The sequence below is a fragment of the Amphiprion ocellaris genome, chromosome 9, assembly GCF_022539595.1.
Source record: "Amphiprion ocellaris isolate individual 3 ecotype Okinawa chromosome 9, ASM2253959v1, whole genome shotgun sequence".
Taxonomy (NCBI): Eukaryota; Metazoa; Chordata; class Actinopteri; family Pomacentridae; genus Amphiprion; species Amphiprion ocellaris.
The window spans coordinates 2,493,257-2,519,145 of record NC_072774.1 but is presented as its reverse complement, the minus strand read 5'-3'; the positions used below and the strand labels follow the sequence as shown (position 1 = coordinate 2,519,145).

At 40.7% G+C, this 25,889-nt stretch overlaps 2 protein-coding genes and 1 long non-coding RNA gene across 13 annotated transcripts in view; 1 reads left to right on the top strand and 2 right to left on the bottom strand.

Annotated features, from left to right (window-relative positions):
- fam131bb (family with sequence similarity 131 member Bb) overlaps positions 1-13,284 on the top strand; it is a 34,724-nt gene extending 21,440 nt beyond the window's left edge. For 3 of the 7 annotated variants that reach the window (XM_055013721.1, XM_035948928.2, XM_023271965.3), the window contains 6 exons: positions 956-1,058; positions 6,673-6,897; positions 7,554-7,694; positions 9,589-9,899; positions 10,416-10,676; positions 13,075-13,284. In XM_055013721.1, the coding sequence (XP_054869696.1) occupies positions 956-1,058; positions 6,673-6,897; positions 7,554-7,694; positions 9,589-9,899; positions 10,416-10,676; positions 13,075-13,284 (1,251 nt within the window). Of the gene's footprint in view, positions 1-826; positions 1,059-6,672; positions 6,898-7,553; positions 7,695-9,588; positions 9,900-10,415; positions 10,677-13,074 lie in introns of those variants that run through there. The other 4 variants (XM_035948929.2, XM_023271966.3, XM_035948927.2 and 1 more) reach the window with 3 other exon arrangements.
- LOC129349679 (uncharacterized) lies at positions 9,893-13,165 on the bottom strand. The gene is made up of 3 exons (XR_008602777.1): positions 13,025-13,165; positions 10,281-11,080; positions 9,893-10,084 (listed from the first exon to the last, which is right to left on the bottom strand). It is a non-coding gene; the product is annotated as an uncharacterized LOC129349679 (long non-coding RNA).
- An 11,409-nt stretch (positions 13,285-24,693) lies between the features above and the next one.
- Positions 24,694-25,889, bottom strand: part of clcn1b (chloride channel, voltage-sensitive 1b) — a 45,209-nt gene continuing 44,013 nt past the window's right edge. For 4 of the 5 annotated variants that reach the window (XM_055013717.1, XM_055013716.1, XM_055013718.1 and 1 more), the window contains one exon: positions 24,694-25,480. In XM_055013717.1, the coding sequence (XP_054869692.1) occupies positions 25,067-25,480 (414 nt within the window). In that variant the 3' untranslated portion in view covers positions 24,694-25,066. The remainder of the gene's footprint in view (positions 25,481-25,889) is intronic. The other variant, XM_055013719.1, reaches the window with a different exon arrangement.

Below are 25,889 nucleotides of genomic sequence, written 5' to 3'. Positions count from 1 at the left end.
TTTGTGTCTCATTTTTCTAATATTTTGTTGTGTTTTTGTTGCTTTTTGTCTTTTTTGTCTGACTTGTTTTGTGTTTGCTTTTTGTCTTGCTTGGGTTTTTTGTCTTATTTTTGTCATTTTGTGTTTTGCTTTATTCATTGTTTTGAGTAATGTTTTTATCAGTTCATGTCTTTTTTTGTCGTTTGTGTCATTTATGTAATTTTTTGTCTCGTTTTGTCAATTTTTTTGTCGTTTTGTAACTTTTTTGTCGAATGTTTGTCTCTTTTTTGTTTTGTTTCGTGTCATTTGTCTCTTTTTTGGTCATTTTGTTACTTGATTTTGTCATTTTGTGTCTCATTTTTGTAACATTTTGTCTTTTTTGTGTTTTTTTGTCTTTTTTTTAACCTGACTTTTGTCATTTAGATCATAAGTTAAATACTATATTGTCCAGTTCCAGATGACTAAATGTTGTGTTCCTTTGTAGACACTCTGATCTGGAAGCTGTAATGTGGAAATGATAAACTGAGGCTGAATGTTGATGAAATTTCACTTATTTTGCTTTAGAAATTTCAGTTTCATAATGTTTTGTAAAAACATAATTCCCTAAATGTGAACATTTTTGCACTAAAACAAATGCAACATTTGTATTTGTGGTTATTTATCAGTTATTATGCTGTGATTTTACTGGTCCGGTCCACTGGAGATCAAACTGGGCTGATTGTTGCCCCTGAACTAAACAGTTTGACACCCCTGCCCTGATCTACCTGTTGGTTTTCAGTTGATCACCTCCACCTCCTTACGGTCCTCCCTGCTGTTCTTACTGAGCACAGTTATTGGTGCAGGTGCAATGATGTCCAGGTTGTTTGGTATTAACCCTCCATCACCTGTCCTGTCCACTCACCTGTCCGACACTCACCCGCTGGATGTGCGTCACTCCGTCCACGCCTCCTCCATCCCTCTGTCCTCTCCCCTGCAGCTGTCCATGGAGGACACCACGTCCATCCTGCCGCGGCTCAAGAGGAACTCCAACGCTTACGGCATCGGAGCTCTGGCTAAGTCTTCTCTGTCAGGTGTGTCAGGTGTGTGTCTGTGCTGTAACTGGTAACCGCCCCCATGCTGGCTCCGCCCCCCGGCGCTGTCGGCATGGTACCCGACCCGGGTTCCCCTCAAATCAATCACTTCCTGTCTCACTGCGTCAATGACTCCTCATGAGGCATTGATGGAAAGAACACAACACATAACACACAAACAACACACAAACAACACACATACACACACACACACACACACACACACACACACACACACACACACACACACACACACACACACACACACACACACACACCATCGTCATCATGCAGCTTGTTGCTCTGAGGGAAGGTGAGTGTAGTTTTAATGTTGAGTCGTTGTCAAACTGTGGTTGTGCTTTTGTGTTACCCAGAGTTCAGTGCAGTTTAGTGTTTGATTTTAGTGCAGTGATGTTGGTTCAGTCCAGCAGAACACACCTGTACAATATCATCTGAATGTAAAATGATTCTAGACTGTGTCACCTCTCAGTAACTGTATTATTTCTAAGAAGAACAGCAGAACATTTCCTCTGATTAACAATCAATAACAAACTTTTTACAAAGAAAATATTGAGAATTCAGACCCAAAGCAGAAACTCAGTGAACCAGATTAGATCAAGCTGTGATTCCAGTTGGTCTAACTGATGAACATGGTTCTAAAATGAGCTGTGAGCAGCAGAACGACCTCAGTTCTGGACCTATGGACTGGGTCTATCTATGTCTGCATCATGGATCCACATGGAAAAGAATTGAACAGAGGAAGTGAAAAATGTGACGGAGAGACTCGACAAAGATGGAAAAAGATCCAGGAAGATCATTGAGCAACTAAAAACCAGTGAAGCACAGAGTCAGCAGTAATCAGGAGGTCTAGAAGGAGTCATAGTACCACTAATCAGGAGGTCTAGAAGGAGTCATAGTACCACTAATCAGGAGGTCTAGAAGGAGTCATAGTGCCACTAATCAGGAGGTCTAGAAGGAGTCATAGTACCACTAATCAGGAGGTCTAGAAGGAGTCATAGTACCACTAATCAGGAGGTCTAGAAGGAGTCATACTACCACTAATCAGGAGGTCTAGAAGGAGTCATAGTGCCACTAATCAGGAGGTCTAGAAGGAGTCATAGTACCACTAATCAGGAGGTCTAGAAGGAGTCATAGTACCACTAATCAGGAGGTCTAGAAGGAGTCATAGTACCACTAATCAGGAGGTCTAGAAGGAGTCATAGTACCACTACTCAGAGCTCCTAAAATGGCTCCACAGACAGTGAACTACTTCCACAATCCAGCTGTAAAAACAGACAGCAGCTGCTTCAGACTTGGTTCAGGGGTTCTCCATGGAAACCAGAGTTAGTGTGAAGCTCAGACAGTGTGAAGGAACCTTCAGAACATCAACCTCTATGGACGGAGGACAAGAACTAAACCTGGTTGCTGCTCAGAACTAAACTTCCAGATGAAAGTTTGCTGAAGAACATGAGAAGAAGCCTGATGGATGTTGGAGAACATTCTTTGGTCAGATGAAGATAAATGAGTTCAGATGGAGTCCAGATGTTTAGTGTGAACCTGACCAGGACTACCACAGTGGATGCATAGTCCTGACAGTGAAGCACGGAGGTGGAAGTATGATGATGTGGGGCTGAATGAGGTCAGAAGGTGTTGAAGACATTTCTAGATGCAGCATGAAGGTCTGAGGATGAACCAGAATACTGGCTGACCAGAAGAGATGGAAGAAGAGGAATATTCCAGCAGGAGAACATCCAAAGAACTAAATCACACAGAGCTTCTCCAGTGGAACAAAGTGGAACCAGGACCTGGACAGTGTGAGTCCTGAACCCAACAGAACCTTTGAGGTGTTTTCCAGAGAAAGGTAGAGCAACACAACCCCTCCAGCAAAGAGCAGCTCAATAAAACAGAGAAGAATGTGAGAAGATGTGAGCAGAAATGAGTGGACTCTGGTTTCCTCCATGCTGAGGAGGGTTGAGTCTGTCATCAGAAACAAAGGAAGACATACGAAGGACTGAAGGAACCAAAGGACGTCAGGAACCAAAGGACTTGTAGAGTTCCTGCTGTGGAGCCTGAATTAAAAATAAGAAATCTGAACTGCAGTTTGTACTCTGACATAAATACTCTGCTGCTGGAAGTAATCAGATTACTGCGAGGTGATGACATTTAGATGCTATTGAGCAGGTTTGTACTCACTGTTTACTGCATCCCAGTGGATTGTGTTTCAGTCCAGTCTATTAAAGTGCAGCTGCTGCTCTGCGCTACAGATTCACCTCATTATTTATTCATTAATCTCATCTTCATTCATCAGAGGGAATCAAACATCCAGAGAGTTACAGTTTGTGTTGTCACATGAAATACGGAACAAAGAGCAGAGCAGGAAACAACTCCCTTGTTTAACCCTCATGTCGTCCTGCGGGTCAAAATTGACCCGTTTTAAAGTTTGAAAATGTGGAAAAAAAATTATATTTTCACAGTGAAACTTATGATGTCAACATTTTCAACATTTTTGGGAAAGTTCTGAACATTTTTTGGTGGAAAAAAAGAAATGCTTAAAAAAATGTTTCTGAAGAACTTTCACAAAAAATCAACCAAAATCCAGTGAATTTCGCTGGATTTTGGTTTATTTTTTTTGTGAAAGTTCTTAAAGAAAATATTAGAAGTTTTACTGATATATATGGAATCACTTTAGATATTTTTAGGATTTTTTTGGAAGATTTTTATTATTTTTTTGAAAATATTTACAAGAATTTTCTTGCCAAATTTGGGGGATTTTAAAAATATTTTTTAAATAAAACTTTTATGGGAATCTTTTAAGGAATTATTGGAATTTTCTTCCTGAAGGTTTTGTAAATTTTCTGAAATTTTGGATTTTTTTGAGACAAGGAAACAATATTTTTTGGTGCCCGTAAATGAGGACAGCAGGAGGGTTAAATAAAGTTTGTTGAGGTGGAGTTTGAGACAATCTAAGGCAGGATGAAGGTTTCCGCTGATCCAGAGCAAGCGGAGGTGTGAAAACACAACATGTCAACAAGCTCTCATTACTCCTCACCCTGATTAACCCCATCCTTTCCCATGATGCACCTCTGTCAGACACCAATAGCTGACAGCTCCTCAGCAGCAGCTTTGACTGGTTTTATAACAGGTTTGTCTGCGTGGAAGCTGCCAATAGTTCACATTTTAATAGAAATTAGCATTTTTATTTGCCACGAACATCCAGAGACGTCCAGTTATTCAGCGTTTCCTCAGGTTTTATTTTAACACCCGTTTATGAAACAGGACAGGAGGCGCTCTTACTAATAACACCCAACCCTCCCATTGCTCATTTTTCCTCTGGTTGCTTGTTCTTGAACTAATGCAGTATTTATTCTACTGATCTAGCATCTCTTTTATTGCCAACAGTATACTTTTGGTGATTTTTTCTTAATTGAGACATGCAGAATAAACTGATTTTAATAAAGTATAAAAACTGGAAGCCAAATTTGGTCAATTTTCCTGAATGAAACTGAACATCACTCTTAAATTTCAAAAGTTCAACATGATTCTTTCTGTTTAAATGGTTTTAGTTGATAAATGGTGTCATTTTTGCATTAAAAAAACAAACCCAGCAAGTTCTACAGTGCTAGAGTAGAGAAATCTCGCTGCAATTTTGATTTCAAAACTAAAAGCAATCTTTTAAAATATATATAAAACAAGTTCTGATGGAATTAAAGGTGTTTAGTTCGTTAATTAGGAGTTTACTTGAGATTTATTTGTAAAAAATGTGTCAAAATCAATAAACTGAATTCGATTTCTTTGGAAAAATTTTTACAGTTTTTGGATATTAGAGTGAATATTTTGGAAATTTTGTGACAATATTAACACAACATTTATTTTACAAGAAAGGCTTTTTTTGTATAAAGTGATTTTAATTAAATATGATTGTCGGCTCACAATTTTCCTAATTAAACTGATTCGTTACAGGACTGTAGGTGAGTTAAAATCCAACAATTCTTTGTGTTTCCTGGCTGTTAAATTCTCTTTTTAGAGATTTTTTCAAAAACATGATGTAACTATTCAATTCCATTCAATTTTATTACTTCACCAAAGAACGCGGTCGAGTTATGTGACGATCAGCGTTGGTTTGTCCGGACTATTCAGGGAAGGTCAGAAATGACACAAGGACCAAGTGATTAGATTTTTCCAGTGATGCACCTTATAGTCTGTATCCATGGATTTGTTAAAGATTTCTGTATCATTACCAGATAGCAGCTCAGCGTCACTGTAACTATGACAAGGACAACAAAAAAACTACGAACAAAATGGGTGCAAAACAACCACAAAGCAGCATAAAACCACAATAAAATGGAATAAAATTATCACAAATTGCCATTAAATAATGAAAAAGGGACAAAAAATTACACAAAACCACCACACAGCGATCCAAACCGACCACAAAAGGACGCAAAATAGCTCCTAGACCCACAAAACGACTACTTAAAAAGAAGAAATGACCACAAATTGACATAAAATAACCAAAAAGTGACCAAAATAGGTGCAAAAAGACTAAAAAAAAACTACCAAAATCGGCACAAAAGAACCACAAAGTAACATAAAACCGCAATAAAAAGGCACAAAATGACTAGAAATTGATGTTAAATAACCACAAAGTGACAAAAAATGACTACAAAACTATACCAAACCACCATAAAGGATGCAAAAATAACCTCAGACCTGCAAAACGACTACATAGAGAGAAGAAATGACCAAAATGGGTGAAAAATAACCGCACAGTAACACAAGAAAAGCACTCAGAGAGCTCAGTACTCCTCCAAGGCTGCTCAGTCGTATGATTTCTGACGGATAAGTCCTGATAAGTCCTCAGTGGTGGATTTGTAGTAGGATCACAATCGTGATCATCAGCTGATGTAGTGTTCACTTGTTGTCATGGTTACAGTGATGCCGTGCTGCTATCTGGCAATGATACAGAAATCTGTAACAAATCCGTGGATCCAGACTATAAGCTGCATCACTGCCAAAATCTAATCACTTGGTCCTTGTGTCATTTCTGACCTTCCCTGAAAATTTCATCCAAATCTGTTAGTCTGTTTTTGAGTAATGTTGTTAACAGACAGACTGACAGACAGACGAACGTATGCTGATTGTCATATAACTCCGTCACGTTCCTTGACGGAGTAATAATGTACAAATACCTTCAAATTTCATCTCATTTGGAAACTCTGAAAGGCAGCGAGTCTCGAATGGATGCACCTAAGATGTTAGCGTAGCCACATGCCATATGAGGGAATGAGCAGCCTTGGTGGAGGACTGTGCTCTCTGAGTGCTTTTCTAGTTTATATAGAGCCAATTACAACTCAGATTGCCTCAAGACGCTCTACAGAACCCAAACGGCCTGAACTAAAACTAACTAAACATTTAACTAAACTCCTTCTTCTGCAGTAATTATGAGTTACAGCCTCCCGGTAGTCAAACCAGTTATCAGTCAAACCCTCTGGATCCACATTATCATCAGATATCACGGCTTACACCTGATGCTAACATCTACCTGACATCATCTCCTCCTCTTTCTCCTTCCACCTGACCCCCTCTGTATCCTCCTCTAATCTGTCACCTCCTCGTCCTGCAGGAGTAACTCGCACCATGAAGGAGAGAGTAACCAAACCCACCGCCATGGCTCAGGGTCGCGTCGCCCACATGATCGAGTGGCAGAACTGGGGGATGCAGACGGTGGGAGCTGGAGGCCTCCCTCAGGCCCGCATCAGCACCCAGGAGAGGGAGAAGGAGCGGCGGCTGGAGAACGATGCCTACAGCGACCTCAGCGATGGCGAGAAGGAGGCTCGCTTCGCAGCAGGTTGGAAACTAAAGCACAGTTAGCAGAATTACGTGTTCATCAGCTCATAGGACAGCAGAAATACCTTCACACTGAACCCTCCTGTTGTCCTCATTTACCAAAAAATATTGTTTCCTTGTCTGAAAAAAATCCAAAAGTTCGGCAAAAAAATTCCCCTAATATTAGAAAATTTGCAAAACCTTCAGGAAGAAAATTCCAATAATCCCTTAAAAGCTTCCCTTGTAAGTTCTATTTCAAAAAATCCCCCAAATTTGACAAGAAAATTCTTGTAAATATTTTCAAAAAATGAGTAAAAATCTTCCAAAAAAAATCCCAAAAATTTCTAGTGATTCCATATATATCAGTAAAACTTCAAATATTTTCTTCAAGAACATTCACAAAAAATCAACCAAAATCCAGTGAAATTCGCTGGATTTTGGTTGATTATTTGTGAATGCTCTTTAGAAAAATTTTTTTCTCCCAAAAACTTTTTAAAAATTTCCCAAAAATGTTGAAAATGTGGACATCAGAAGCTTCACTGTGAAAATATATTTTTGCCCACAATTTCAAACTTTAAAACAGGTCAATCTGACCTGCAGGACAACACAAAGGTTAATATTCTGTTAGCATTATTAGCACCTTACCTGTATTCTCACCTGTACCTGCTCTCTCCTCAGGTATCCTGCAGCAGTTTGCCATCTCAGAGGCGACGCTCCTGGCCTGGTCCTCCATGGACGGCGAGAGTCCGCGGTCAGGATCCAACCAGGGCAGCGTGGCTCACCTGAGCGAGGTCAACCAGGAGAGCATCACCAGTAGAGGTAAAGGACTACAAACATGGCTGCACCCGAGGCAACGATCATGTAGAAAGGAGAGATCACTAAATATCAAATGATTCTAAACTACATCATTTTGAGTCATTTTTGACATTTTTTAACTTATGTTGGACAAGTTTTGAGTTATTTTTTATTAAGTTTAAGTTATTGTAAAACAATTTTGAGTCATTCTCAATATTTTTTAAACTGGTTTTGGACTCATTTTGAGTCATTTTGGACATTCTGCTGCTCTGTTCAGTTCTGTTCCATGTGGATTCATGATGCAGACATAGATAGACCCAGTCCATAGGTCCAGAACTGAGAACGTTCTGCTGCTCACAGCTCATTTTAGTACCATGTTCATGCAGGTCGGCTGATTGGAAATCACAGCTGGATTCAGTTTGGTTCTTTGAGTTTTTACTTTGGAGCCTGAATCTTCAATGTCGTCTTTTTAAACAGTTCAATCTTGATTGTTCATCAGAGGAAATGTTCTGTTTTTCTACTTTGAAATAAATCAGTTTTTGAGAGCTAGAATCGTTTGACATTTAACAGATAACGTACAGAGAAAACCTCACTTCCTCTGTATTCTGTCGGTCAGTAGAATCCTCCTCTGCTGCTTCATTCATGCATTTGCATCAAATTATCCAGATTTCAGGTCAAATAAACCTTAGACAGGGTGATAATATGCGACTGTGTTTACTCCTGGGCTCGTTTTTTACTCCCCTCCGGAGAGCAGAAACACCGAACAGCATCAAGGCTGCGTCTGCATTATTCAGGCTGACAGGAGTGATGACTCAACAGTGAAGGTGTATCAGTGTTCAAACTGTATTCATACCGGAGAGTTCTGTCAAAACACTCGTTTAGCCGACGTGGAGGCTTTTCTGCTGAGTGTCTGCATCTCAGTCAGACCTGCTTCCATCTAAAATACTAAACTGTGAGTCATTAGAGGAGTTTGTTACAACCTGCAATCGAGTGTTTTTCATTCTATTTCTTTAGTTATGTGGATGGGACAGTGCATATTAATGAACGTACATCTCATAAGTTAACCCTCGTGTCGTCCTGTGGGTCAAAACTGACCCGGTTTAAAGTTTGAAAATGTGGAAAAATATATATTTTCACAGTGAAACTTCTGATGTCCACATTTTCAACATTTTGGGAAATCTTTGAACATTTTTTGGTGGAAAAAAAGAAATGTTAAAAATGTTTCTTAAGAACATTCACAAAAAAAATCACTTAAGATATTTTTAGGATTTTTTTGGAAGATTTTTACTCATTTTTTGAAAATATTTACAAGAATTTCCTTGCCAAATTTGGGGGATTTTTTTCAAATAAAACTTTTAAGGAATTATTGGAATTTTCTTCCTGAAGGTTTTGCAAATTTTCAGAAATTTGGGGAATTTTTTTTGCTGATTTTTTGGATTTTTTTCAGACAAGGAAACAATATTTTTTGGTGCCCGTACATGAGGACAACAGGAGGGTTAAGACTTTTATCTTGCGCTACGTTTTCACTGAAAAGGAGAAGCTCTCCAGTCTCGTTGTACACTGTATAATGACAATAAAGCACATTCTATTCTATTCTATTCTATTCTATTCTATATTTTCCAGCTTTTTAAATGTCTGATCGACCAGCACAAGTGAATGTTTCATATTTGGTTAATCTGAGCTGAAACCAGTAAATATTCTAGACCAATAAGTGATAGAAGGTGAATTTTCTCTACTAAACATGCTGATCTGAAGCCACTGAATCTGCAGCCTTACATAAAGGTAAAGATATTTCCTGACAGGAGGAGGATTCGGTGTTTTTGTGCCTCTGCAGAGCCGTGAGTCGCTGTTCTGCATCCATCTGCTCTCCCACTCTGAGAGCACTAATAGCAGCTGCTGAATTTTTCATCTTTTCCAGATCAGATATTGCACCACTCCTCAGCAGAGGTGTGGCCTCACACTTACGTCTCCCAGGGCCACTACTGCCTCTCCTCCTCCGACGCCTGGGAGCCCATCAGCAGCGACCCCTCCGGCGTGGCGTCGCCCCCTGCTGGCTCCTACGTGATGGGGACGGATGGCTACGACGGCCAGGCGGCGGCCCACTTCCTGTCTCAGCAGCAGCAGCAGCAATTCAACCTCCAGCAGCAGAGTCAGCTGCAGCAGCTGCAGCAGATCCAGCAGATCCAACACTACCAGCAACAGCAGCTGCTGCAGTATCAGCAGCAACAGGTGACCGAGCGCCGGCAGCTGGAGGCGGTTCAGCACCAGATCAGACACAGTGGAGGCTGCATGATGCTTAGAGATGCAGTTAACTGTTATCAAGATCATTTTATGGATCACTGATTAGTTATTTGGACCTTAAATGTCAGAAAATGGTGAAAAATGTCTTCAGATGTCTTCTTTAGTCCAAAGATCTTCAGTTCATTGTCACAGAGGAAAGAAACCAGAAAATATTCACATTTAAGAAACTGAAATCACAGAACTGATGAATCGATTATTAAAATCATAGGTTCTGATGTTTCCATGAATCAACTTTGAGGAAAAACTAACAGAAACTGCCTGAAGTTGATGAAACTCAAACTCATGTTTAGATCAGAAACAGCTTCTTACCTGCACAAAGAAACATCAGAACCCTCATCAGCAGGAGGTCCACTGGATCTTCATCTCCTCTGAGCTGTTTTCTGATGTTTGTTGTCAGTGTTTGGTTTTGAGATATCAGCTCTCTGTTCTCTCCTTGTGTTCCAGTCTCTGGAGCACCGGCTGCACAGCGCCAACCACTCTTTACAAGCGACGCCCAACAGCACCATCCACAGCCTGGTGCACCAGGTTCACCCCCCGCTGGTGGACCTGTGGAACACGGGCCAGATGGAGGCCTACCAGGCCGAGGCCGGAGGCTACATGGGCGTGGCGGCGGTGGTGGAGCCCAGCCTCTGTGTTCCCTCCGGAGACGAGATGGTGGGAACAGAACACTCACCGCTGCTGGAGCAACAGGAGGAGGATGTCAAGGTGAGCAGAACCGGTGGTCTATTGGTGGTGCATTGGTGGTCCACTGGTGGCCCATTGGTGGTGGACTGGTGGTGGACTGGTGGCCCATTGGTGGTCCATTGGTGGTCTATTGGTGGTGGACTGGTGGTGGACTGGTGGTGGACTGGTGGTCCAGTGGTGGTCCACTGGTGGTCTATTGGTGGTCTATTGGTGGTACACTGGTGGTCTATTGGTGGTCTATTGGTGGTCCATTGGTGGTTGACCAGTGGTCCATTGGTGGTCTATTGGTGGTCCACTGGTGGTCTATTGGTGGTTGACTGGTTGGTCCATTGGTGGTCTATTGATGGTCCATTGGTGATCCATTGGTGGTCCACTGGTGGTCCATTGGTGGTTCATTGGTGGTCCGTTCTGTAGGACTGGACCTGCTGTGGAGCAGAACATACAGGAGGTTTAATCCTGGTCAGTACAAACTGTAGTGGCCATTCCTGAGCCTATATAGCCACTGTGGTGGTTGTACAGAAATATCTGACTCGACACACATCCAAAAGAAAATAATCTACACAGAAAAAATGTTTTACAAATAAGGCATTATTTATCCTAACATAAATTTCTTAAAAACTTAGAAACAAAAAGGCTTAGGATGCTAAAGATACACTTCTAGCTGTAACTCAAAAGTGCTAACCACCACATGACTATGAAGCCCTCAGTTCATACAGTTTTAGTTAATTAATCCGTTGACAAAATATTGATCTCTGATTATCATTAATGTGTCACCTGTGAGGGTTCGTAGCTGCTGTTTGATTTATAACTCTGTAACTTGAGTTTCTTTTAGTTCTGGGCTCCTGGCTGCTCAGTTTAAAGATGTCCCACAGTTCTGTGACAGTGAAGACCACAATATCTGATTTGTAAAATCATGTAAGAACTTGCTGTGAACAAACATTTCAGGTGTTTTTGGAGTTTCCTGCCTTCATTCTGCAGTCAGCAGTAGAGAAATGGCAGAAAATAAGAGAGGACGTAAATGGAAAACGGCCAAACTCGTGGCAGGAACCCAAACCCCAAACTGCTTTTATTTTTTGAAAAATATTCTGTTAAAGTTGTGACAGAAACAGTTTTTAATTCACAAAACAACCAGCAGCCAGTTTATCCAGCTCCTGATGTCTGTGGGTTCATTTCACCAAAACGTATGATAAAAAAACCTGCTGCGGTTTGCTGTAGCGCCGTGATGTAATTTACAGAAAATAACCAGAAACTAACCAAACACAGACTGTTATGGATCATAAATAAGATTAATGTGAGTTTAAAAGTTCAGTCCTGACCTGAGAATAACCTGTAAGGTCACACTTCACCTGAGGGTTGAAGGTAGGTAATCCTAACCAATCCAAAGCTCCAGAAGAGCTTCAACTGGACCTTTAGCTGGTTCTGACAGAATCTAGCTGGTTGGTGAGTGAAGTCCTTCATGCTGGAAAATCAAGCTATGATGGAAGATGATAGAATAATGCAGCTGATAATAATAAATTATATTATTTATATTAGTCTATCACACTATAGACACCAAATATCAATATATCTGTATGTAGAAAAACATTTAAAATAATATTTTATCTAATTTAGACAATCTAGACGATAACCAAATGCTCTGGTCACACTCCAGTAATTTTTTGGTTGAACTCTTTTGTTTTCAGTCATTTAAAGTCTAATTAATGATTTTTCTTATCGTAAAATGTAAATGCAGAAGCAGCCATAGCACATGCACAACTGTTCAAAAGTTTGGGGTCACTTAGAAATGTGCTTATTTTTGAAAGAAAATCATTTTTTTCCCAATGAAGATAACATTAAATGAATGATAAATCCAGTGTAGACATTGTTAATGTGGTAAATGACTATTGTAGCTGGAAACAGCTGATTTTTAATGGAATATCTCCATAGAGGTACAGAGGAACATTTCCAGCAACCATCACTCCTGTGTTCTAATGCTACATTGTGTTAGCTAATGGTGTTGAAAGGCTCATTGATGATTAGAAAACCCTTGTACAGTTATGTTAGCACATGGAGAAAAGTGGGAGTTTTCATGGAAAACATGGAATTGTCTGGATGACCTCAAACTGTTGAACGGTAGTGTAGGTCAACTGTAATTAATTCAAAGCAACTTTAACTGATATGGAGCAACTCTGACTAATACAGAGCAACTTTAACTCCTTTAGGCCAACTTTAACTAATATCTAATAATACGAGATCATTTTATTAGCAGTTTTTTCTGACTTCATTTTTGCTAAACTTACTATTTGCCCTGTAAAAAAGCAATCCAAAAGCTAAAATGATGTCTTCTAACTTCTAATAGATTGTGTTAATAAATGTATAGAAACAGTTACCAGCAGCTCTTCTGTTGACCGATTCTGTTTCCTGTTCCTGTCCGGACCAGGAAGAAGACGTGACACTGTGCGTGGAGCCTGAGTCGGCCACGTTGACTCCACCCACACAACAAGGTGACGCCTCCGGAGGCAGCAGTCCGGGGCAACCGCCGGCAGAGCCAATCACGGAGCGGAAGGCCTCTGATGTCACCTCGGGCCTCATTCAGACACTAGAGGAGAAGGAGGAGGAGGGGCCGCCTGTCGCCATGGCAACCAACTGAGTTCCTGTCCGTCGGGAGACTGAGTACAAACTGACCTGGAGTCAGCAGGAATGAGCGTAAACAACACAATATATATCTATTAATCCGTCCGTTCAGGTATCAGAGGATCCTCCAGACGTGGACTCACCACCTGCTGCTCTTTAGGCCTTACATCCCAAAGGTAACAGAACACTGATGGAGGACGAACTGAAGCTTTGCCATCAGGGAACGAACCACGCTGACACCAGGAGGAACGGAAACATGCATGCTTTTTATGGAGACAAGCAACTCCGTAATGAAAACCTACAAAATAAAACATTATAATAAGAATACTTTTGTAAGAAAGCAAAAAAACAACAACAACAACAAGAATCTATGTATAAGTGTAAGATAAGATATCGGTTCTCCTGAGGGGAACTCCTCTGTTTACAGCTGTTACTCCATTCGGTAGGTAGTGTTTAATTCGACTCATTCCATCATCATACGTTACTAATGGCAACCCCGACAACTTCACAGAACATGTCGGCATTTCAGTGAAATGCAGAAAAATAGATTCTTGTGTGAGGCCCGAGGCACAACCAGGTCAGAACCGCCCTGCTGACTGCACACTCAGAACCTGCACAGATAAGGATTGTACTGTCCACAGTGTGCTTCCTGCTCCCATACTCTGTATGCATGTTCCTTCAGAGTACTACGGAGTACCTGTACTATACGGCACTGTATAGACTTTGCACTGAACCATAGTATCCCAGGTGAGGCCCGCCGGAGGTGGACCAGATGAGGGTCTACTTCGGACCTGCAGTGGATCTAAGGTGGACCTGCAGTGGGTCTACTTTGGTCCTGCTGTTGACCTGCAGTGGACTTACACTGGGCCTGAAGTGGGTCTACTTTGGTCCTGAGTTGGATCTACTTTAGACCCGCGGTGCACCTGAACTACACCTGAGGTGGGTCTACTTTGGACCTGTAATTGATCTGAAGTGGGTCTGCTTTGGGTCTGTTGTTGACCTACAGTGGGTGCTCTGGGTCTAAAGTGGGTTTACTTTGGATTTGAGGTGGGTCTACTTCAGGCCTACAGTGGGTCTACCTTGGACCTTCACTAGACCTAAGTTAGGTCTACTTTGGTCCGGCTGTTGATCTGCACTAGGCCTACTTTGGGTCTTATTTGCATCTAAAGTGGGGTTACTTTGGGTCTGAGGTGGGTCTACTTTGGACCTTCACTAGACCTACCTTAGGTCTAGTGAAGGTCCTGTTGTAGACCTGCAGTGAACTGCACTGGTCCTAGTGTGGGTCTATGTGGGCTTAAAGTGGGCCGTCTTTGGTCCTGAGTTGGATCTCCTTTGGACCCATGGTGGACCTCCTTTGGACCCACGGTGGACCTCCTTTGGACCCACGGTGGATCTCCTTTGGACCCATGGTGGACCTCCTTTGGACCCACGGTGGATCTCCTTTGGACCCAGGGAGGATCTCCTTTGGACCCATGGTGGACCTCCTTTGGACCCACAGTGGAGCTCCTTTGGTCCTGAGGTGGACCTCCTTTGGACCCATGGTGGACTTCCTTTGGTCCTGAGGTGGACCTCCTTTGGACCCATGGTGGACCTCCTTTGGACCCACGGTGGACCTCCTTTGGTCCTGAGGTGGACCTCCTTTGGACCCATGGTGGACCTCCTTTGGACCCATGGTGGACCCCCTTTGGTCCTGAGGTGGACCTCCTTTGGACCCATGGTGGACCTCCTTTGGACCCACAGTGGACCTCCTTTGGGGCCCGTTTTGGGCTCGAGCTGCAGGTTTCCTGACGGAGACGTAAAGACAGAGCTGCATATGCGAATCTCTTTGCACTGATGCAATCCAACAGATCAGAGGCTGCCTTTGGACTGTTGACGTTCCCCAGTTCCCACTCTGAAAGCTTTCAGCACCACCAAGAACCAAAACCGAGCCACTTAACAACACGAACCCTCAGCTGCTTTTTGTTCCACAGACCAGGATGATAACCACTAATCTGAATGTACCGGCGGACTTCCTGACGGTCCACATTGACAGAACCAGAGATTACTGAGAGACTATGGAACGTGTTGGGAAACAGATTCACTGCTAACTCACCTACATAGACAACAACACACATACAGCAACACACACACAACAACAACACACACACAACACTGTCTGCACAAAAATCTGTTCTTATGCAACTAAACTGCTTCCTCAGTGAGGGAACCGTAGTTGTTCTGAGGATGTTTAGAGGATGTTTTTGAGGTAACACCGTCTAGAAAATTCTTTGACAAAACAGGAAGGAGGAACATTCTCAAACCAACATTCAAAAATGTTTTCTAGATGTTATTGAGGCCTCAGATGACAGAATTAGTTTTATGAAGAACGTTTTATAACGTTCCTGTAATGTGATATGTTAAAGGTGAAACATTTTGTTTTTTTGTTGAGGGAACACATCTTAGAACATCCTTCTCTAAAACGTTTCCACAGTGGTAGCATAGTAAGGATGTTCTTAATGCAACATTCGGAAAATGTTTGGATGTTATTGAGAGTTCTGATGACTGAACATTCTCTGTAAGACATTCCTGTAACGTGATGTAAGAACAAATGGTGGAACATTCTGGCTGCAGCGTTCTAAGGATGTTTTGTTGATGACATCTATAAAACATTCCCACAATGTTCTAGGGTAACAAAGGAAGAACTTCTTAAACCATCCATCCATCCATCCATCCATTATCTATACACCACTTAATCCTCACTAGGGTCATGGGGGGGCTGGAGTCTATCCCAGCTGACTCAGGTGAAGGCAGGGGACACCCTAGACAGGTCACCAGTCTGTCACAGGGCTACATACAGAGACAAACAATCACTCTCACATTCACACCTACGGGCAATTTAGAATAATCAATTAACCTCAGCATATTTTTGGACTGTGGGAGGAAGCCGGAGTACCCGGAGAAAACCCACGCATGCACAGGGAGAACATGCAAACTCCATGCAGAAAGATCCCGGGAAAGCCGGGATGCGAACCAGGGACCTTCTCGCTGCAAGGCGAAAGTGCTAACCACTACGCCACTATGCAGCCCTCTTCTTAAACCAACATTCGGAAATGTTTTCCAGATGTTTTCAAACCTTTAGAACGTTCTCTATAAGGAGATTCTTTACTGCGATATATTAACAAAGGTAGAACATTCTTGCTGCAACGTTCTAAGGATGTTTTTGGGATGTTGTTGAGGGAACACATTATGAAATCTATAAAATGTCCCCACAATGTTCCATGATAAGAAAGAAAGAACTTCTTAAACCAACATTTGGAAAATGTTGTCTAGATGTTATCGATACTTTAGAAGATAGAACGTTCTCTATGAGGAGTTTCTTTACTGGTAGAACATTCTGGCTGCAATGTTCTAAGGATATTTTGTTGATGACATCTATAAAATGTTCCATGATAACAAAGGAAGAACTTCCGAAAATGTTTTCCAGATGTTATTGAGATTTTAGAAGACAGAACGTTCACTATGAGGTGTTTCTTTACTGCAATATATTAACAAACTCAAACATTTTCGCTGCAACGTTCTAAGGATGTTTTGTTGATGACATCTATAAAACATTCCCACAATGTTCCATGATGACACAGGAAGAATGTTTTTCATGTAACATTCAGTTTGGAGAACTTTAGGAGCATAACAGTCCAACGATGTTCTCACCAAACATTTCTAGAACGTCTTTTCTGTCTTTGAGAAGAACATTCTGGGAACTATTAGAAAACTTCCTGCTCAAACTTTTGGTGGAACTTGCAGAACTTTCTCAGAACGGACGGGCATTGTGTTGTATTTAACCAAACGGTGACGTTCTCCTGAACATCATCTCGTAGTTTTGGTTCCTGAACTGAACCAAACATTTGTTCCACAAGAACCTGAAGGTCTTTTTTCCTCCATCTGTGTCACAGTTTTATCTTTTGAGGAGAAAATAATTAGAAAAGCAGTTTGGTTGTATAAGAACGTCATTGATTTCCACACTAATATCCAAATTGTAACCAGCAATAGGCAGCAGCTGAGCAGCTCCAGGCTGCTGTCGGCTGCTGTTAGATGTAAATATCCGATTCTAAAGTCGCCTCCACTCAGTCACGGCTCTTTATTACCGTATGATTTCTTTATTTTTCTACACCTTCAGTCCCGCTTTACTTTGGGATCAAGCTCACAGTTTGGCCTGAATCTTCTTAAAGACTAATGGAGGAATGTTGAACGGAGCGACGGCTCGGAACCGGAGGCTGATGGATCAGCCAATCAGGGAACAGGAGACTGAGGCGTGGAGCCGATGGGTGTCTTCCTGCTCAGCGTTCTTACTGTGAAGAGAGCGATGCTGTCGGAGGCTTCGTTTAGGATTTCTGTCACTCTTGCATGACTCACTATAAACGCTGTTCCTGTTGAGGAGAAGCTTCTCCTCCCACTGATGATTGTGTGAGAAACTTTTCAAAACAACAAAGTTCCGGTTTATTGACTTGAATGAATTTATTTATTGATTGCTTCTTTATGCAATGTTGGGGACAATGTTTATTTTTCTACTGACTTGTCGAAATCCCCTCCGGTATAAGTTAGAATAGGTGCCGCTGAGGTGAAGTCGATCTGATCGGGCCAGTTTTGAGCTCCTCAGGTTTAAACATCACCATGACTTTATTTCACTTCAGAGATTCAAAAACAAGCTCAGAGGGCTCAAAACCCGCCAGCGGAGCGTCTTCACGCTGTGGCACGTATTAATTTATTTATTGAACAATTACTCGGTGGGGAGGACTGATGTGACGGCGTGTACAGAGTCTCTAGTTTCATGGAGGAACCGAATCTTCTGAGCAGTTTTCTTTCTGAGCCTAATGTGGAGGAAAGACTTTAACGTCCGCTGATGGAGAATCATCGCGGTTTATTTGTGCTCGACTGTTCACAAAAGACTCTGCTTCACTTAAAGGTCATTCCAGATAAAAATCAACCAAATCTGAACAAAATCTCCTCTAAACCTCCTCAGAATCAGCTGACTTTATGTCTAGAAATCATGCAAAGTTCTATATTCATGCTGGGAATATTTCCAGAGTTCCAGGTCCTTGAAGTCCACAGAGGTGGGTCCAGATTTATCACTTTTTAATGGACTTTTTCCATCATTTGTGAGCCTCAGAACTTCATCAGTCCAGCAGATAGACACATGACATTTAGGAGCAAAAACACATCTGAGTTCTTGGGAAAACTGACACCAGATCAGCACAAAATGGTGCAAAACCGCCACAAAAACCGGAAGCTACCACAAAGGCTAAAAATTACCACAAAAAAACATAAAATCCCCAAAAGAAAACACAAAATCATTTTAAAAAGTGGTGAAATTACCACAGAAAGACACAAAAATCACCACAAAAGAGGTGGAATTGCTACTAAGACTCAAAGTGCCATAAAAACAGAGTTCTGGTCCAAATTATTGCAATTTTGGACAATTTTCAAGTCATTTTGGACAATCTTTGAGTGAACACCCAGGGTTCTAATGTTTTCTAAAATGATAGAAATAAATTGTCAAAATTATTTGAGAATTGTTGAAATTTTCACAAGAAGTGTCCAGAATGACTCAAAAAATTATTCAAATGAAACAAAAATTATTCAAAATTACACAAGTTTGTCCAACATTACTCAAATTTGACCAAAATGAGTCAAAAAGCATGGCTAATGACAAAAACCTCTTTAAAATCACTCAAAGATTGTCCAAAATTACTTGTAATGTCCAAAATTGCAATAATTTGGAACAGAACTCATGTTTTTATAGCAGTTTGAGTCTTTGTAGTAATTTCACCTCTTTTGTGGTGATTTCTGTGTCTTTCTGTGGTCATTTCACCATTTCTTTTAAAATGATTTTGTGTCCTATTAAAAATTAGTCCAAGATTGTCCAAAATTACTCAATAATTGTTGAAATTTACACAAAAGGTGTCAAAAATGACTCAAAAAATGATTCAAATTGAACAGAAGTTGTTCAAAATGATACAGATTTGTCCAAAATTACTTGAAATTTGACCTAAAGGAGACAAAATGTGTTCATAATGACAAAAACCTGTTTAAAACTATCCTAAAATCGGCCAAAACTACTTAATAATGGTCCAAAATGGCCATAATTTTTACCAGAACTCAAATGTGTTTTTCCTCCTAAATGTCACGGGTCTATCTGCTGAACTGATGAAGTTGTGATGCTCAGAAATGATGGAAAAAGTCCATTAAAAGTGATAAATCTGGACCCACCTCTATGGACTTCAAGGACCTGGATGGTTCTAAATGAGATTAAACTTAAAGATTGGAAGCAACAAAGGAGAACGTTCCCTGTAGAAAGTTATAGAGTAGACCTACCGACAGCTTTACAGTTGTCGGTAGGTCTACTCTAGAACTTTCTACAGGAGATGTTCTCCTCTATGGACTTCAAGGACCTAGAATTCTGGAGATATTCCCAGTATGAAGGTAGAACTCTGATCATTAATGAAGTTCCTGGAGATAATCAGGTGTTTCTGAAGAGGTTCTGGTTGGTTTTCCATGGATGGAATGGCTCTTTGGGTTATTTTACTGCTCTTTTTTTTGTCGATTAAAGTTTCAATGAATGAATCAACGAATAAGAAGAAGCCAAATATATTTCTGTGGACATTAAGGTTTACCGATCTTTGTTAAACCAGCCGAGTTGGTCTTTTTGTATGATCCTACTGCCATCTTCCAGAGTTCCGGTCTGCAGGCATGATGCTCCAAATCTGCTTCTCCTCCCTCCGTCTATCTCCTCGTATCGTCCTGTGTATGTCCGTCCGTCTAACTGTCTGTAAGTCGTCTGCTGTCTTGTTGGAAGAATCACTGCCTGAAAAAAAACAAACAAAAAAAAACACAGAATAATATCTCATCAATCAAATCAAGAAGGGTGGATTTGGAGCAGTCAGTTTAGTTTGCTGTATAAACCGCTGTGTGGCTTCTGTAAAAGTCTGCATCAGATTGGGTTTCTCTGGCGAAACACTGAACACTCACCTATGCATGCTAGTTGGACGGTTGTCACGGGATGGTTCTTCCACGTGGTTCCCCCTTCTCTCTTCTGTTTCTACCCGTCTCCTCTTTCTCCTGCACGACAGAACCTCCTCCACTCTCGGCTCCTCTGCCTCCTTCTTTTCCTCTGGTGGAGAAAGAGCAAATAAAATGAACCAACAAACAGCATCTCGTACGTGTGGAAGTCTTTCTCTAATTGCACTCTCACATGTTCCTTCTCCGTCGGTGTGTTTTTCCAGAGGTGTTGGCGGTAAATCCGGCCTGTCAGGCTCCTCCACAAACGTTCACTGGAAAAAATGCCCCTCTCAAAACAAGATAAAAAAAAACTTATTTCAAGGAAATTTTACCTTGAAATAAGTGAAAAAATCTGCCAATAGAACAAGTGAAAAATGTCTTGGTAAGATTTCTTGAAATAAGATATGATATTTAGAATCTTGAGATCTTAAAATTAGCTGGGGAAACTTATTTTAAGATCTATTTTACCAGGATTGTCAAGCTTAGGTGTCTTAAAATAAGCCAGATATGCTTAAAAAAAAAAAAAAAAAAGAAGCAAGTTTTCACTCAAAAATAGATTTTTGCTTTCATGTAACCTCCTAATTTGAGACGTATTAACCCTCCTGCTCTCTTCATTTACGGACACCAAAAAATGTTGTTTCTTTGTCTGAAAAAAAATCCCAAAAATCAGCAAAAAAATTCCCCAAATTTCTGAAAATTTTCAAAACCTTCAGGAAGAAAATTCCAATAATTCCTTAAAAGTTTTATTTAAAAAAAAAAAAAAAAATCCCCCAAATTTGGCAACAAAATTCTTGTAAATATTTTCAAAAAATGAGTAAAAATCTTCCCAAAAAATCCGAAAAATATCTAAAGTGATTCCATATATATCAGTAAAACTTCTAATATTTTCTTTAAGAACATTCACATAAAAATCAACAAAAATCCAGTGAATTTCACTGGATTGTGGTTGATGTTTTTGTGAATGTTCTTAAGAAACATTTTTAACATTTTTTTTCCACCAAAAAATGTTCAAAGATTTCCCAAAAATGTTGAAAATGTGGACATCAGAAGTTTCACTGTGAAAATATATTTTTTCTCACATCTTCAAACTTTAAAATGGGTCAGTTTGACCCACAGGACGACATGAGGGTTAGACTTATTTTGAGTTTTCTTGTAAAATTCAACTCAAAACAAGATAATTTCAAGATTGTTTGACTTAACAAGATATGTAAGATGCATTGTCTTAAAACGAGTCCCTCCATCTGTTGAAATGTCTCTTGTTAAGTGAATTTATCTTAAATCGAATGGGATGAGACATTTAGATTAAAAATAAGACAAACAGACTTGGTGAGATTTAGAGTTTTTGCAGTGTTCCTCTCCGTTGCTTATCGGGGATTTCATGCGAGGAGACTATTAATGATGAGTCCTGGCAGACGGTTCTTCTCTGCAGGGACTCGCCGCTTGTTTGTTGGAGCCCATGCAGGAATCAGAGCCTCAAACACTCTGCTGACCTTCACTAAAATGTTGAGATTTGCTCTGAGATATACTCTGATATTTTATTACCCTCACAGGCTGCAGGACAAAATATCAAGAAATTAAACACAAACATTTCCCTGAAGATAAATCCTAATGGCTGCAGTTGGTTTTCTTCTAGCGCCACCATCAGGTTGTCATTTGTGTTTAAAACTACTCAACAGACTGCTCTGTTCCTCTCAGGGTAGATATAAAAACTTCCTTCTAAATCAAGTGTCAAATTCATCTTAGTTCAGGTTCCACGTTCACCCCAGGTTCATCTCCAGCGACGAGTAAAATCAGAGCATAATAACCTATAAATAACCACAACTCCTAATGTTTCCTTTGTTTTAGTGCAAAAATGTTCACTTATAAGGAATAATCTTTTTACAAAACATTATGAACAACCTGAAATTTCTTAAGAAAAATAAATGACATTTCAACAACATTCAGCCTCAGTTTATCATTTCCACATTACAACTTCCAGATCCCGAAGTGTCTACAAAGGAACAAAACATTCAGTCACCTGGAACTGAATGATATAGTATTTTACTTCATGATCAAAATGACGGGCTGCACAGTGGTGTAGTGGTTAGCACTTTCGCCTTGCAGCTAGAAGATCCCTGGTTCACGTCCCGGCTTTCCCGGGATCTTTCTGCATGGAGTTTGCATGTTCTCCCTGTGCATGCGTGGGTTTTCTCCAGGTACTCCGGCTTCCTCCCACAGTCCAAAAATATGCTGAGGTTAACTGATCATTCTAAATTGCCCGTAGGTGTGAATGTGAGAGTGATTGTTTGTCTCTGTATGTAGCCCTGTGACAGACTGGTGACCTGTCTAGGGTGTCCCCTGCCTTCACCTGAGTCAGCTGGGATAGACTCCAGCCCCCCCATGACCCTAGTGAGGATTAAGCGGTGTATAGATAATGGATGGATGGATGGATCAAAATGACAAAAGTCAGACATAAAAAGACAAAAAAACAACAACAGGACGAAATATTACAAAAATGAGACACAAACTGACAAAAACGAGACAAACGACACGAAACAAAAAAGAAAGTTAGAAAGCGAACAAAAATGGACAAAAAATTACATAAATGACACAAACGAGACAAAAAATGACAAAAGCGAGAATCAAAATGACAAACATAACGCGAGACAACAAAAACACAAAATAACAAAAATACGACAAAAAACACAAGTGAGACAAAAAGGAAACACAATATGACAAAAACAAGAAACAAAATGACAAAAAAAGACAAAAACCCCCCAAATATTTCAAAAGTGAGACACAAAATGACAAACAATGAGACAAACGACATGAAACAAAACAAAAAAAGAGACAAAAAATTACACAAAAAAGTTACAAAATGACAAAAAATGGACAAATGACTAAAGAGGCCAAAAATGCTAAAAACAAGAAGGAAAATGACAAGCAGGATAAAAAAACAACAACAAAATGACAAAAATAAGACAAAAACACAAGCACGACAAAAAGGAAACACAAAATGAAAAAAATATAGAGACAACAAAAGTCAGACAAAAAAGACAAAAAACAAGAAAATATTACAAAAATGAGACAGAATGACAAAAAAATGAGAGAAATTACATGAAACAAAAGAGACAAAAAATTAGACAAAAAAGTTACAGTGACCAAAAAAATCTAACAAACAACTTAAAAAAAGACAAAAAAATTACAAAAACGAGAATCAAAACAACACAAGACAAAAAAACCACAAAACAACAAAAAGATACACAAAACAATGAATAAAGCGACACACAAAATTACAAAATAAGACAAAAAACACAAGCGAGACACAGAAAACACAAAACGACAAAAAATGAGACAAAATATTATAACAACGAGACACAAAATGAAAAAAACAATGAACAATCTAGTATTTTACTTTCTGATCAAAACAACTTGTCATGGTCAAGAAATTATTTAAAATTTATAGTTTTACTAATTTACAATCTGCAGTTAATGTCTTCTCTGGAATTTTTATACTTTGAGGGCCGGATTGGACCCTTTGGAGGACTGCTTGTGGCCCGCGGGTCTCATGTTGGACGCCCCTGATCTAGAGGAATCACATCTAAAGAGTTTTTAGCAGCTCGGTGTTTGGAGGTTCAGGTTTTCTCCTCTGCTGCGTTCTTTGGAGGAGTAATTAAATGCTTTTTACAAAGCATGGTGAAGAAAACCAAGGAATGCTGCGGAGTTGTATTACAATCGGTGTTAGTTTGTCTGTCTGTCTGTTACCAACATTACTCAAAAACAGACTAATGTATTTGGATGAAATTTTCAGGGAAGGTCAGAAATGACACAAAGACCAAGTGATTAGATTTTGGCAGTGATGCAGCTTATAGTCTGGATCCACAGATTTGTTAAAGATTTTTTGTATCATTGTCAAATAGCGGCACGGCGTCACTGTAACCATGACAACAAGTGAACACTACGTCAGCTGCCTGCTGATGATCACATGATTGTGATCCTACTACAAATCCACCACTGAGGATTTATCAGGACTTATCCATCAGAAATGATATGAGGAACAATTGATTAAATTGTGGGGGTGTTTCTGAGTCCCATCATTTCCTGCCGCCTGCTACATATTTAGGTCACGTGATTCGGTATCCGTACATAACGTACACATGCAGAACACACGCCTGTGCTCAGCACTAGGTCGCTTGTGGTGCCGTGATTTCTGATTATCAATAACTAATAAACAAATGCTGCATTTCTGACAATGCCATAAGGGGGAATGAGCACCCTTGGAGGAGGACTGCGCTCTCTGAGTGCTTTGCTAGTCATTAAAGCGTAAATTGTTTAGAAAAGCTAAAAACTGTTTAAAAGCTTCAATTTTTCAAAGCGTATCGTGAGTTTTATCCCTGTAAAGAAACGAAATAAGTTAGATGACAATTTTTAACATTTATTATTTTTAAAAATTACAAACTGGTAATAATGATTTAAATATTTACCATACAGGAAATATCCGATAAATGTAACTTAAAATTAATCTCAATCAGTAAACTTTAAAAGTGTGATCTTCGTGTGATTTGTCGATAAGTTGTTTTTCACTAACATACAATCCGCCGCTATCAGCTTCTCAGAGGCGCTGACGGGACGAACAGCTGCTACAGATGTGGTCGGCTACAGCAGGTCCAGATGTGGGTGAACATCAGAAGGAGACACCTGAGATTCAAAGAGTGAAAAAAGTGAGACTGTGGAGTAGAAAAAAGCTTCCAGTTCTAAGAGTGATGAGCGTCTGAGAGTCTGCCCTCCTAAATGGGCTCATCGGACTCCTCGCTCTCCCGCTCCTCCTGCAGGGAGGACAGGGTGAGGACGGGGTTGCCGGGGGACGCAGGGGGTGAGGCAGGGGAGGACGTGGAGGGGGAGGCAGCCTCCTCTGTGCTGCCTTCACCCCCGTCAGTGGCGCCGCTGCCGGGGGAGGACGGGGCGGCGGCGTCTCCCCCCGGAGCCGCCCTAGAGGTGGACATCCTCCCCCTGGACTCCTCCCTGGACTCCTTCCTCACCAGGTCGCCCTCCCCCCACAGGTCTCTGTCCCTGGTGGGGGAGGAGGGGGTGGAGGAGGGAGGCTGGTGCTTCTTGGTTTTCCTGCTGGCGTCTCTGAAGCTGGCGAGGGGAGGACGGAGCCTCACCCCGCTACGAGTGGAGCCTTCGATGGCCTTCTGGAGCTGAGAGACAGAAACATAGTTTAGAACAGCAGGGAGGACATTACCTCAGAGTAATCTGATTACTTCTAGCAGCAGAGTATTTATGTCGGATTACAAACTACAGCTCAGATTTCTTATTTTTAACCCTACTGTTGTCTTCATTTACAGGCACCAAAAAATATTGTTTCCTTGTCTGAAAAAAATCCAAAAATTCAGCAAAAAAATTTCCCCAAATTTCTGAAAATTTACAAATCTTCAGGGAGAAAATTATAATAATTCCTTAAAAGTTTCCCTTAGGGCGCCCGTATAGCTCAACGCGTTGAGCGGGCGACCCATGTACAGGGGCTGGTCCCCGACGCAGCTGGCCCGGGTTCGATTCCCGCTCGCGGCCCTTTGCTGCACGTCTTCCCCCAACTCTTCTCCCCTATTT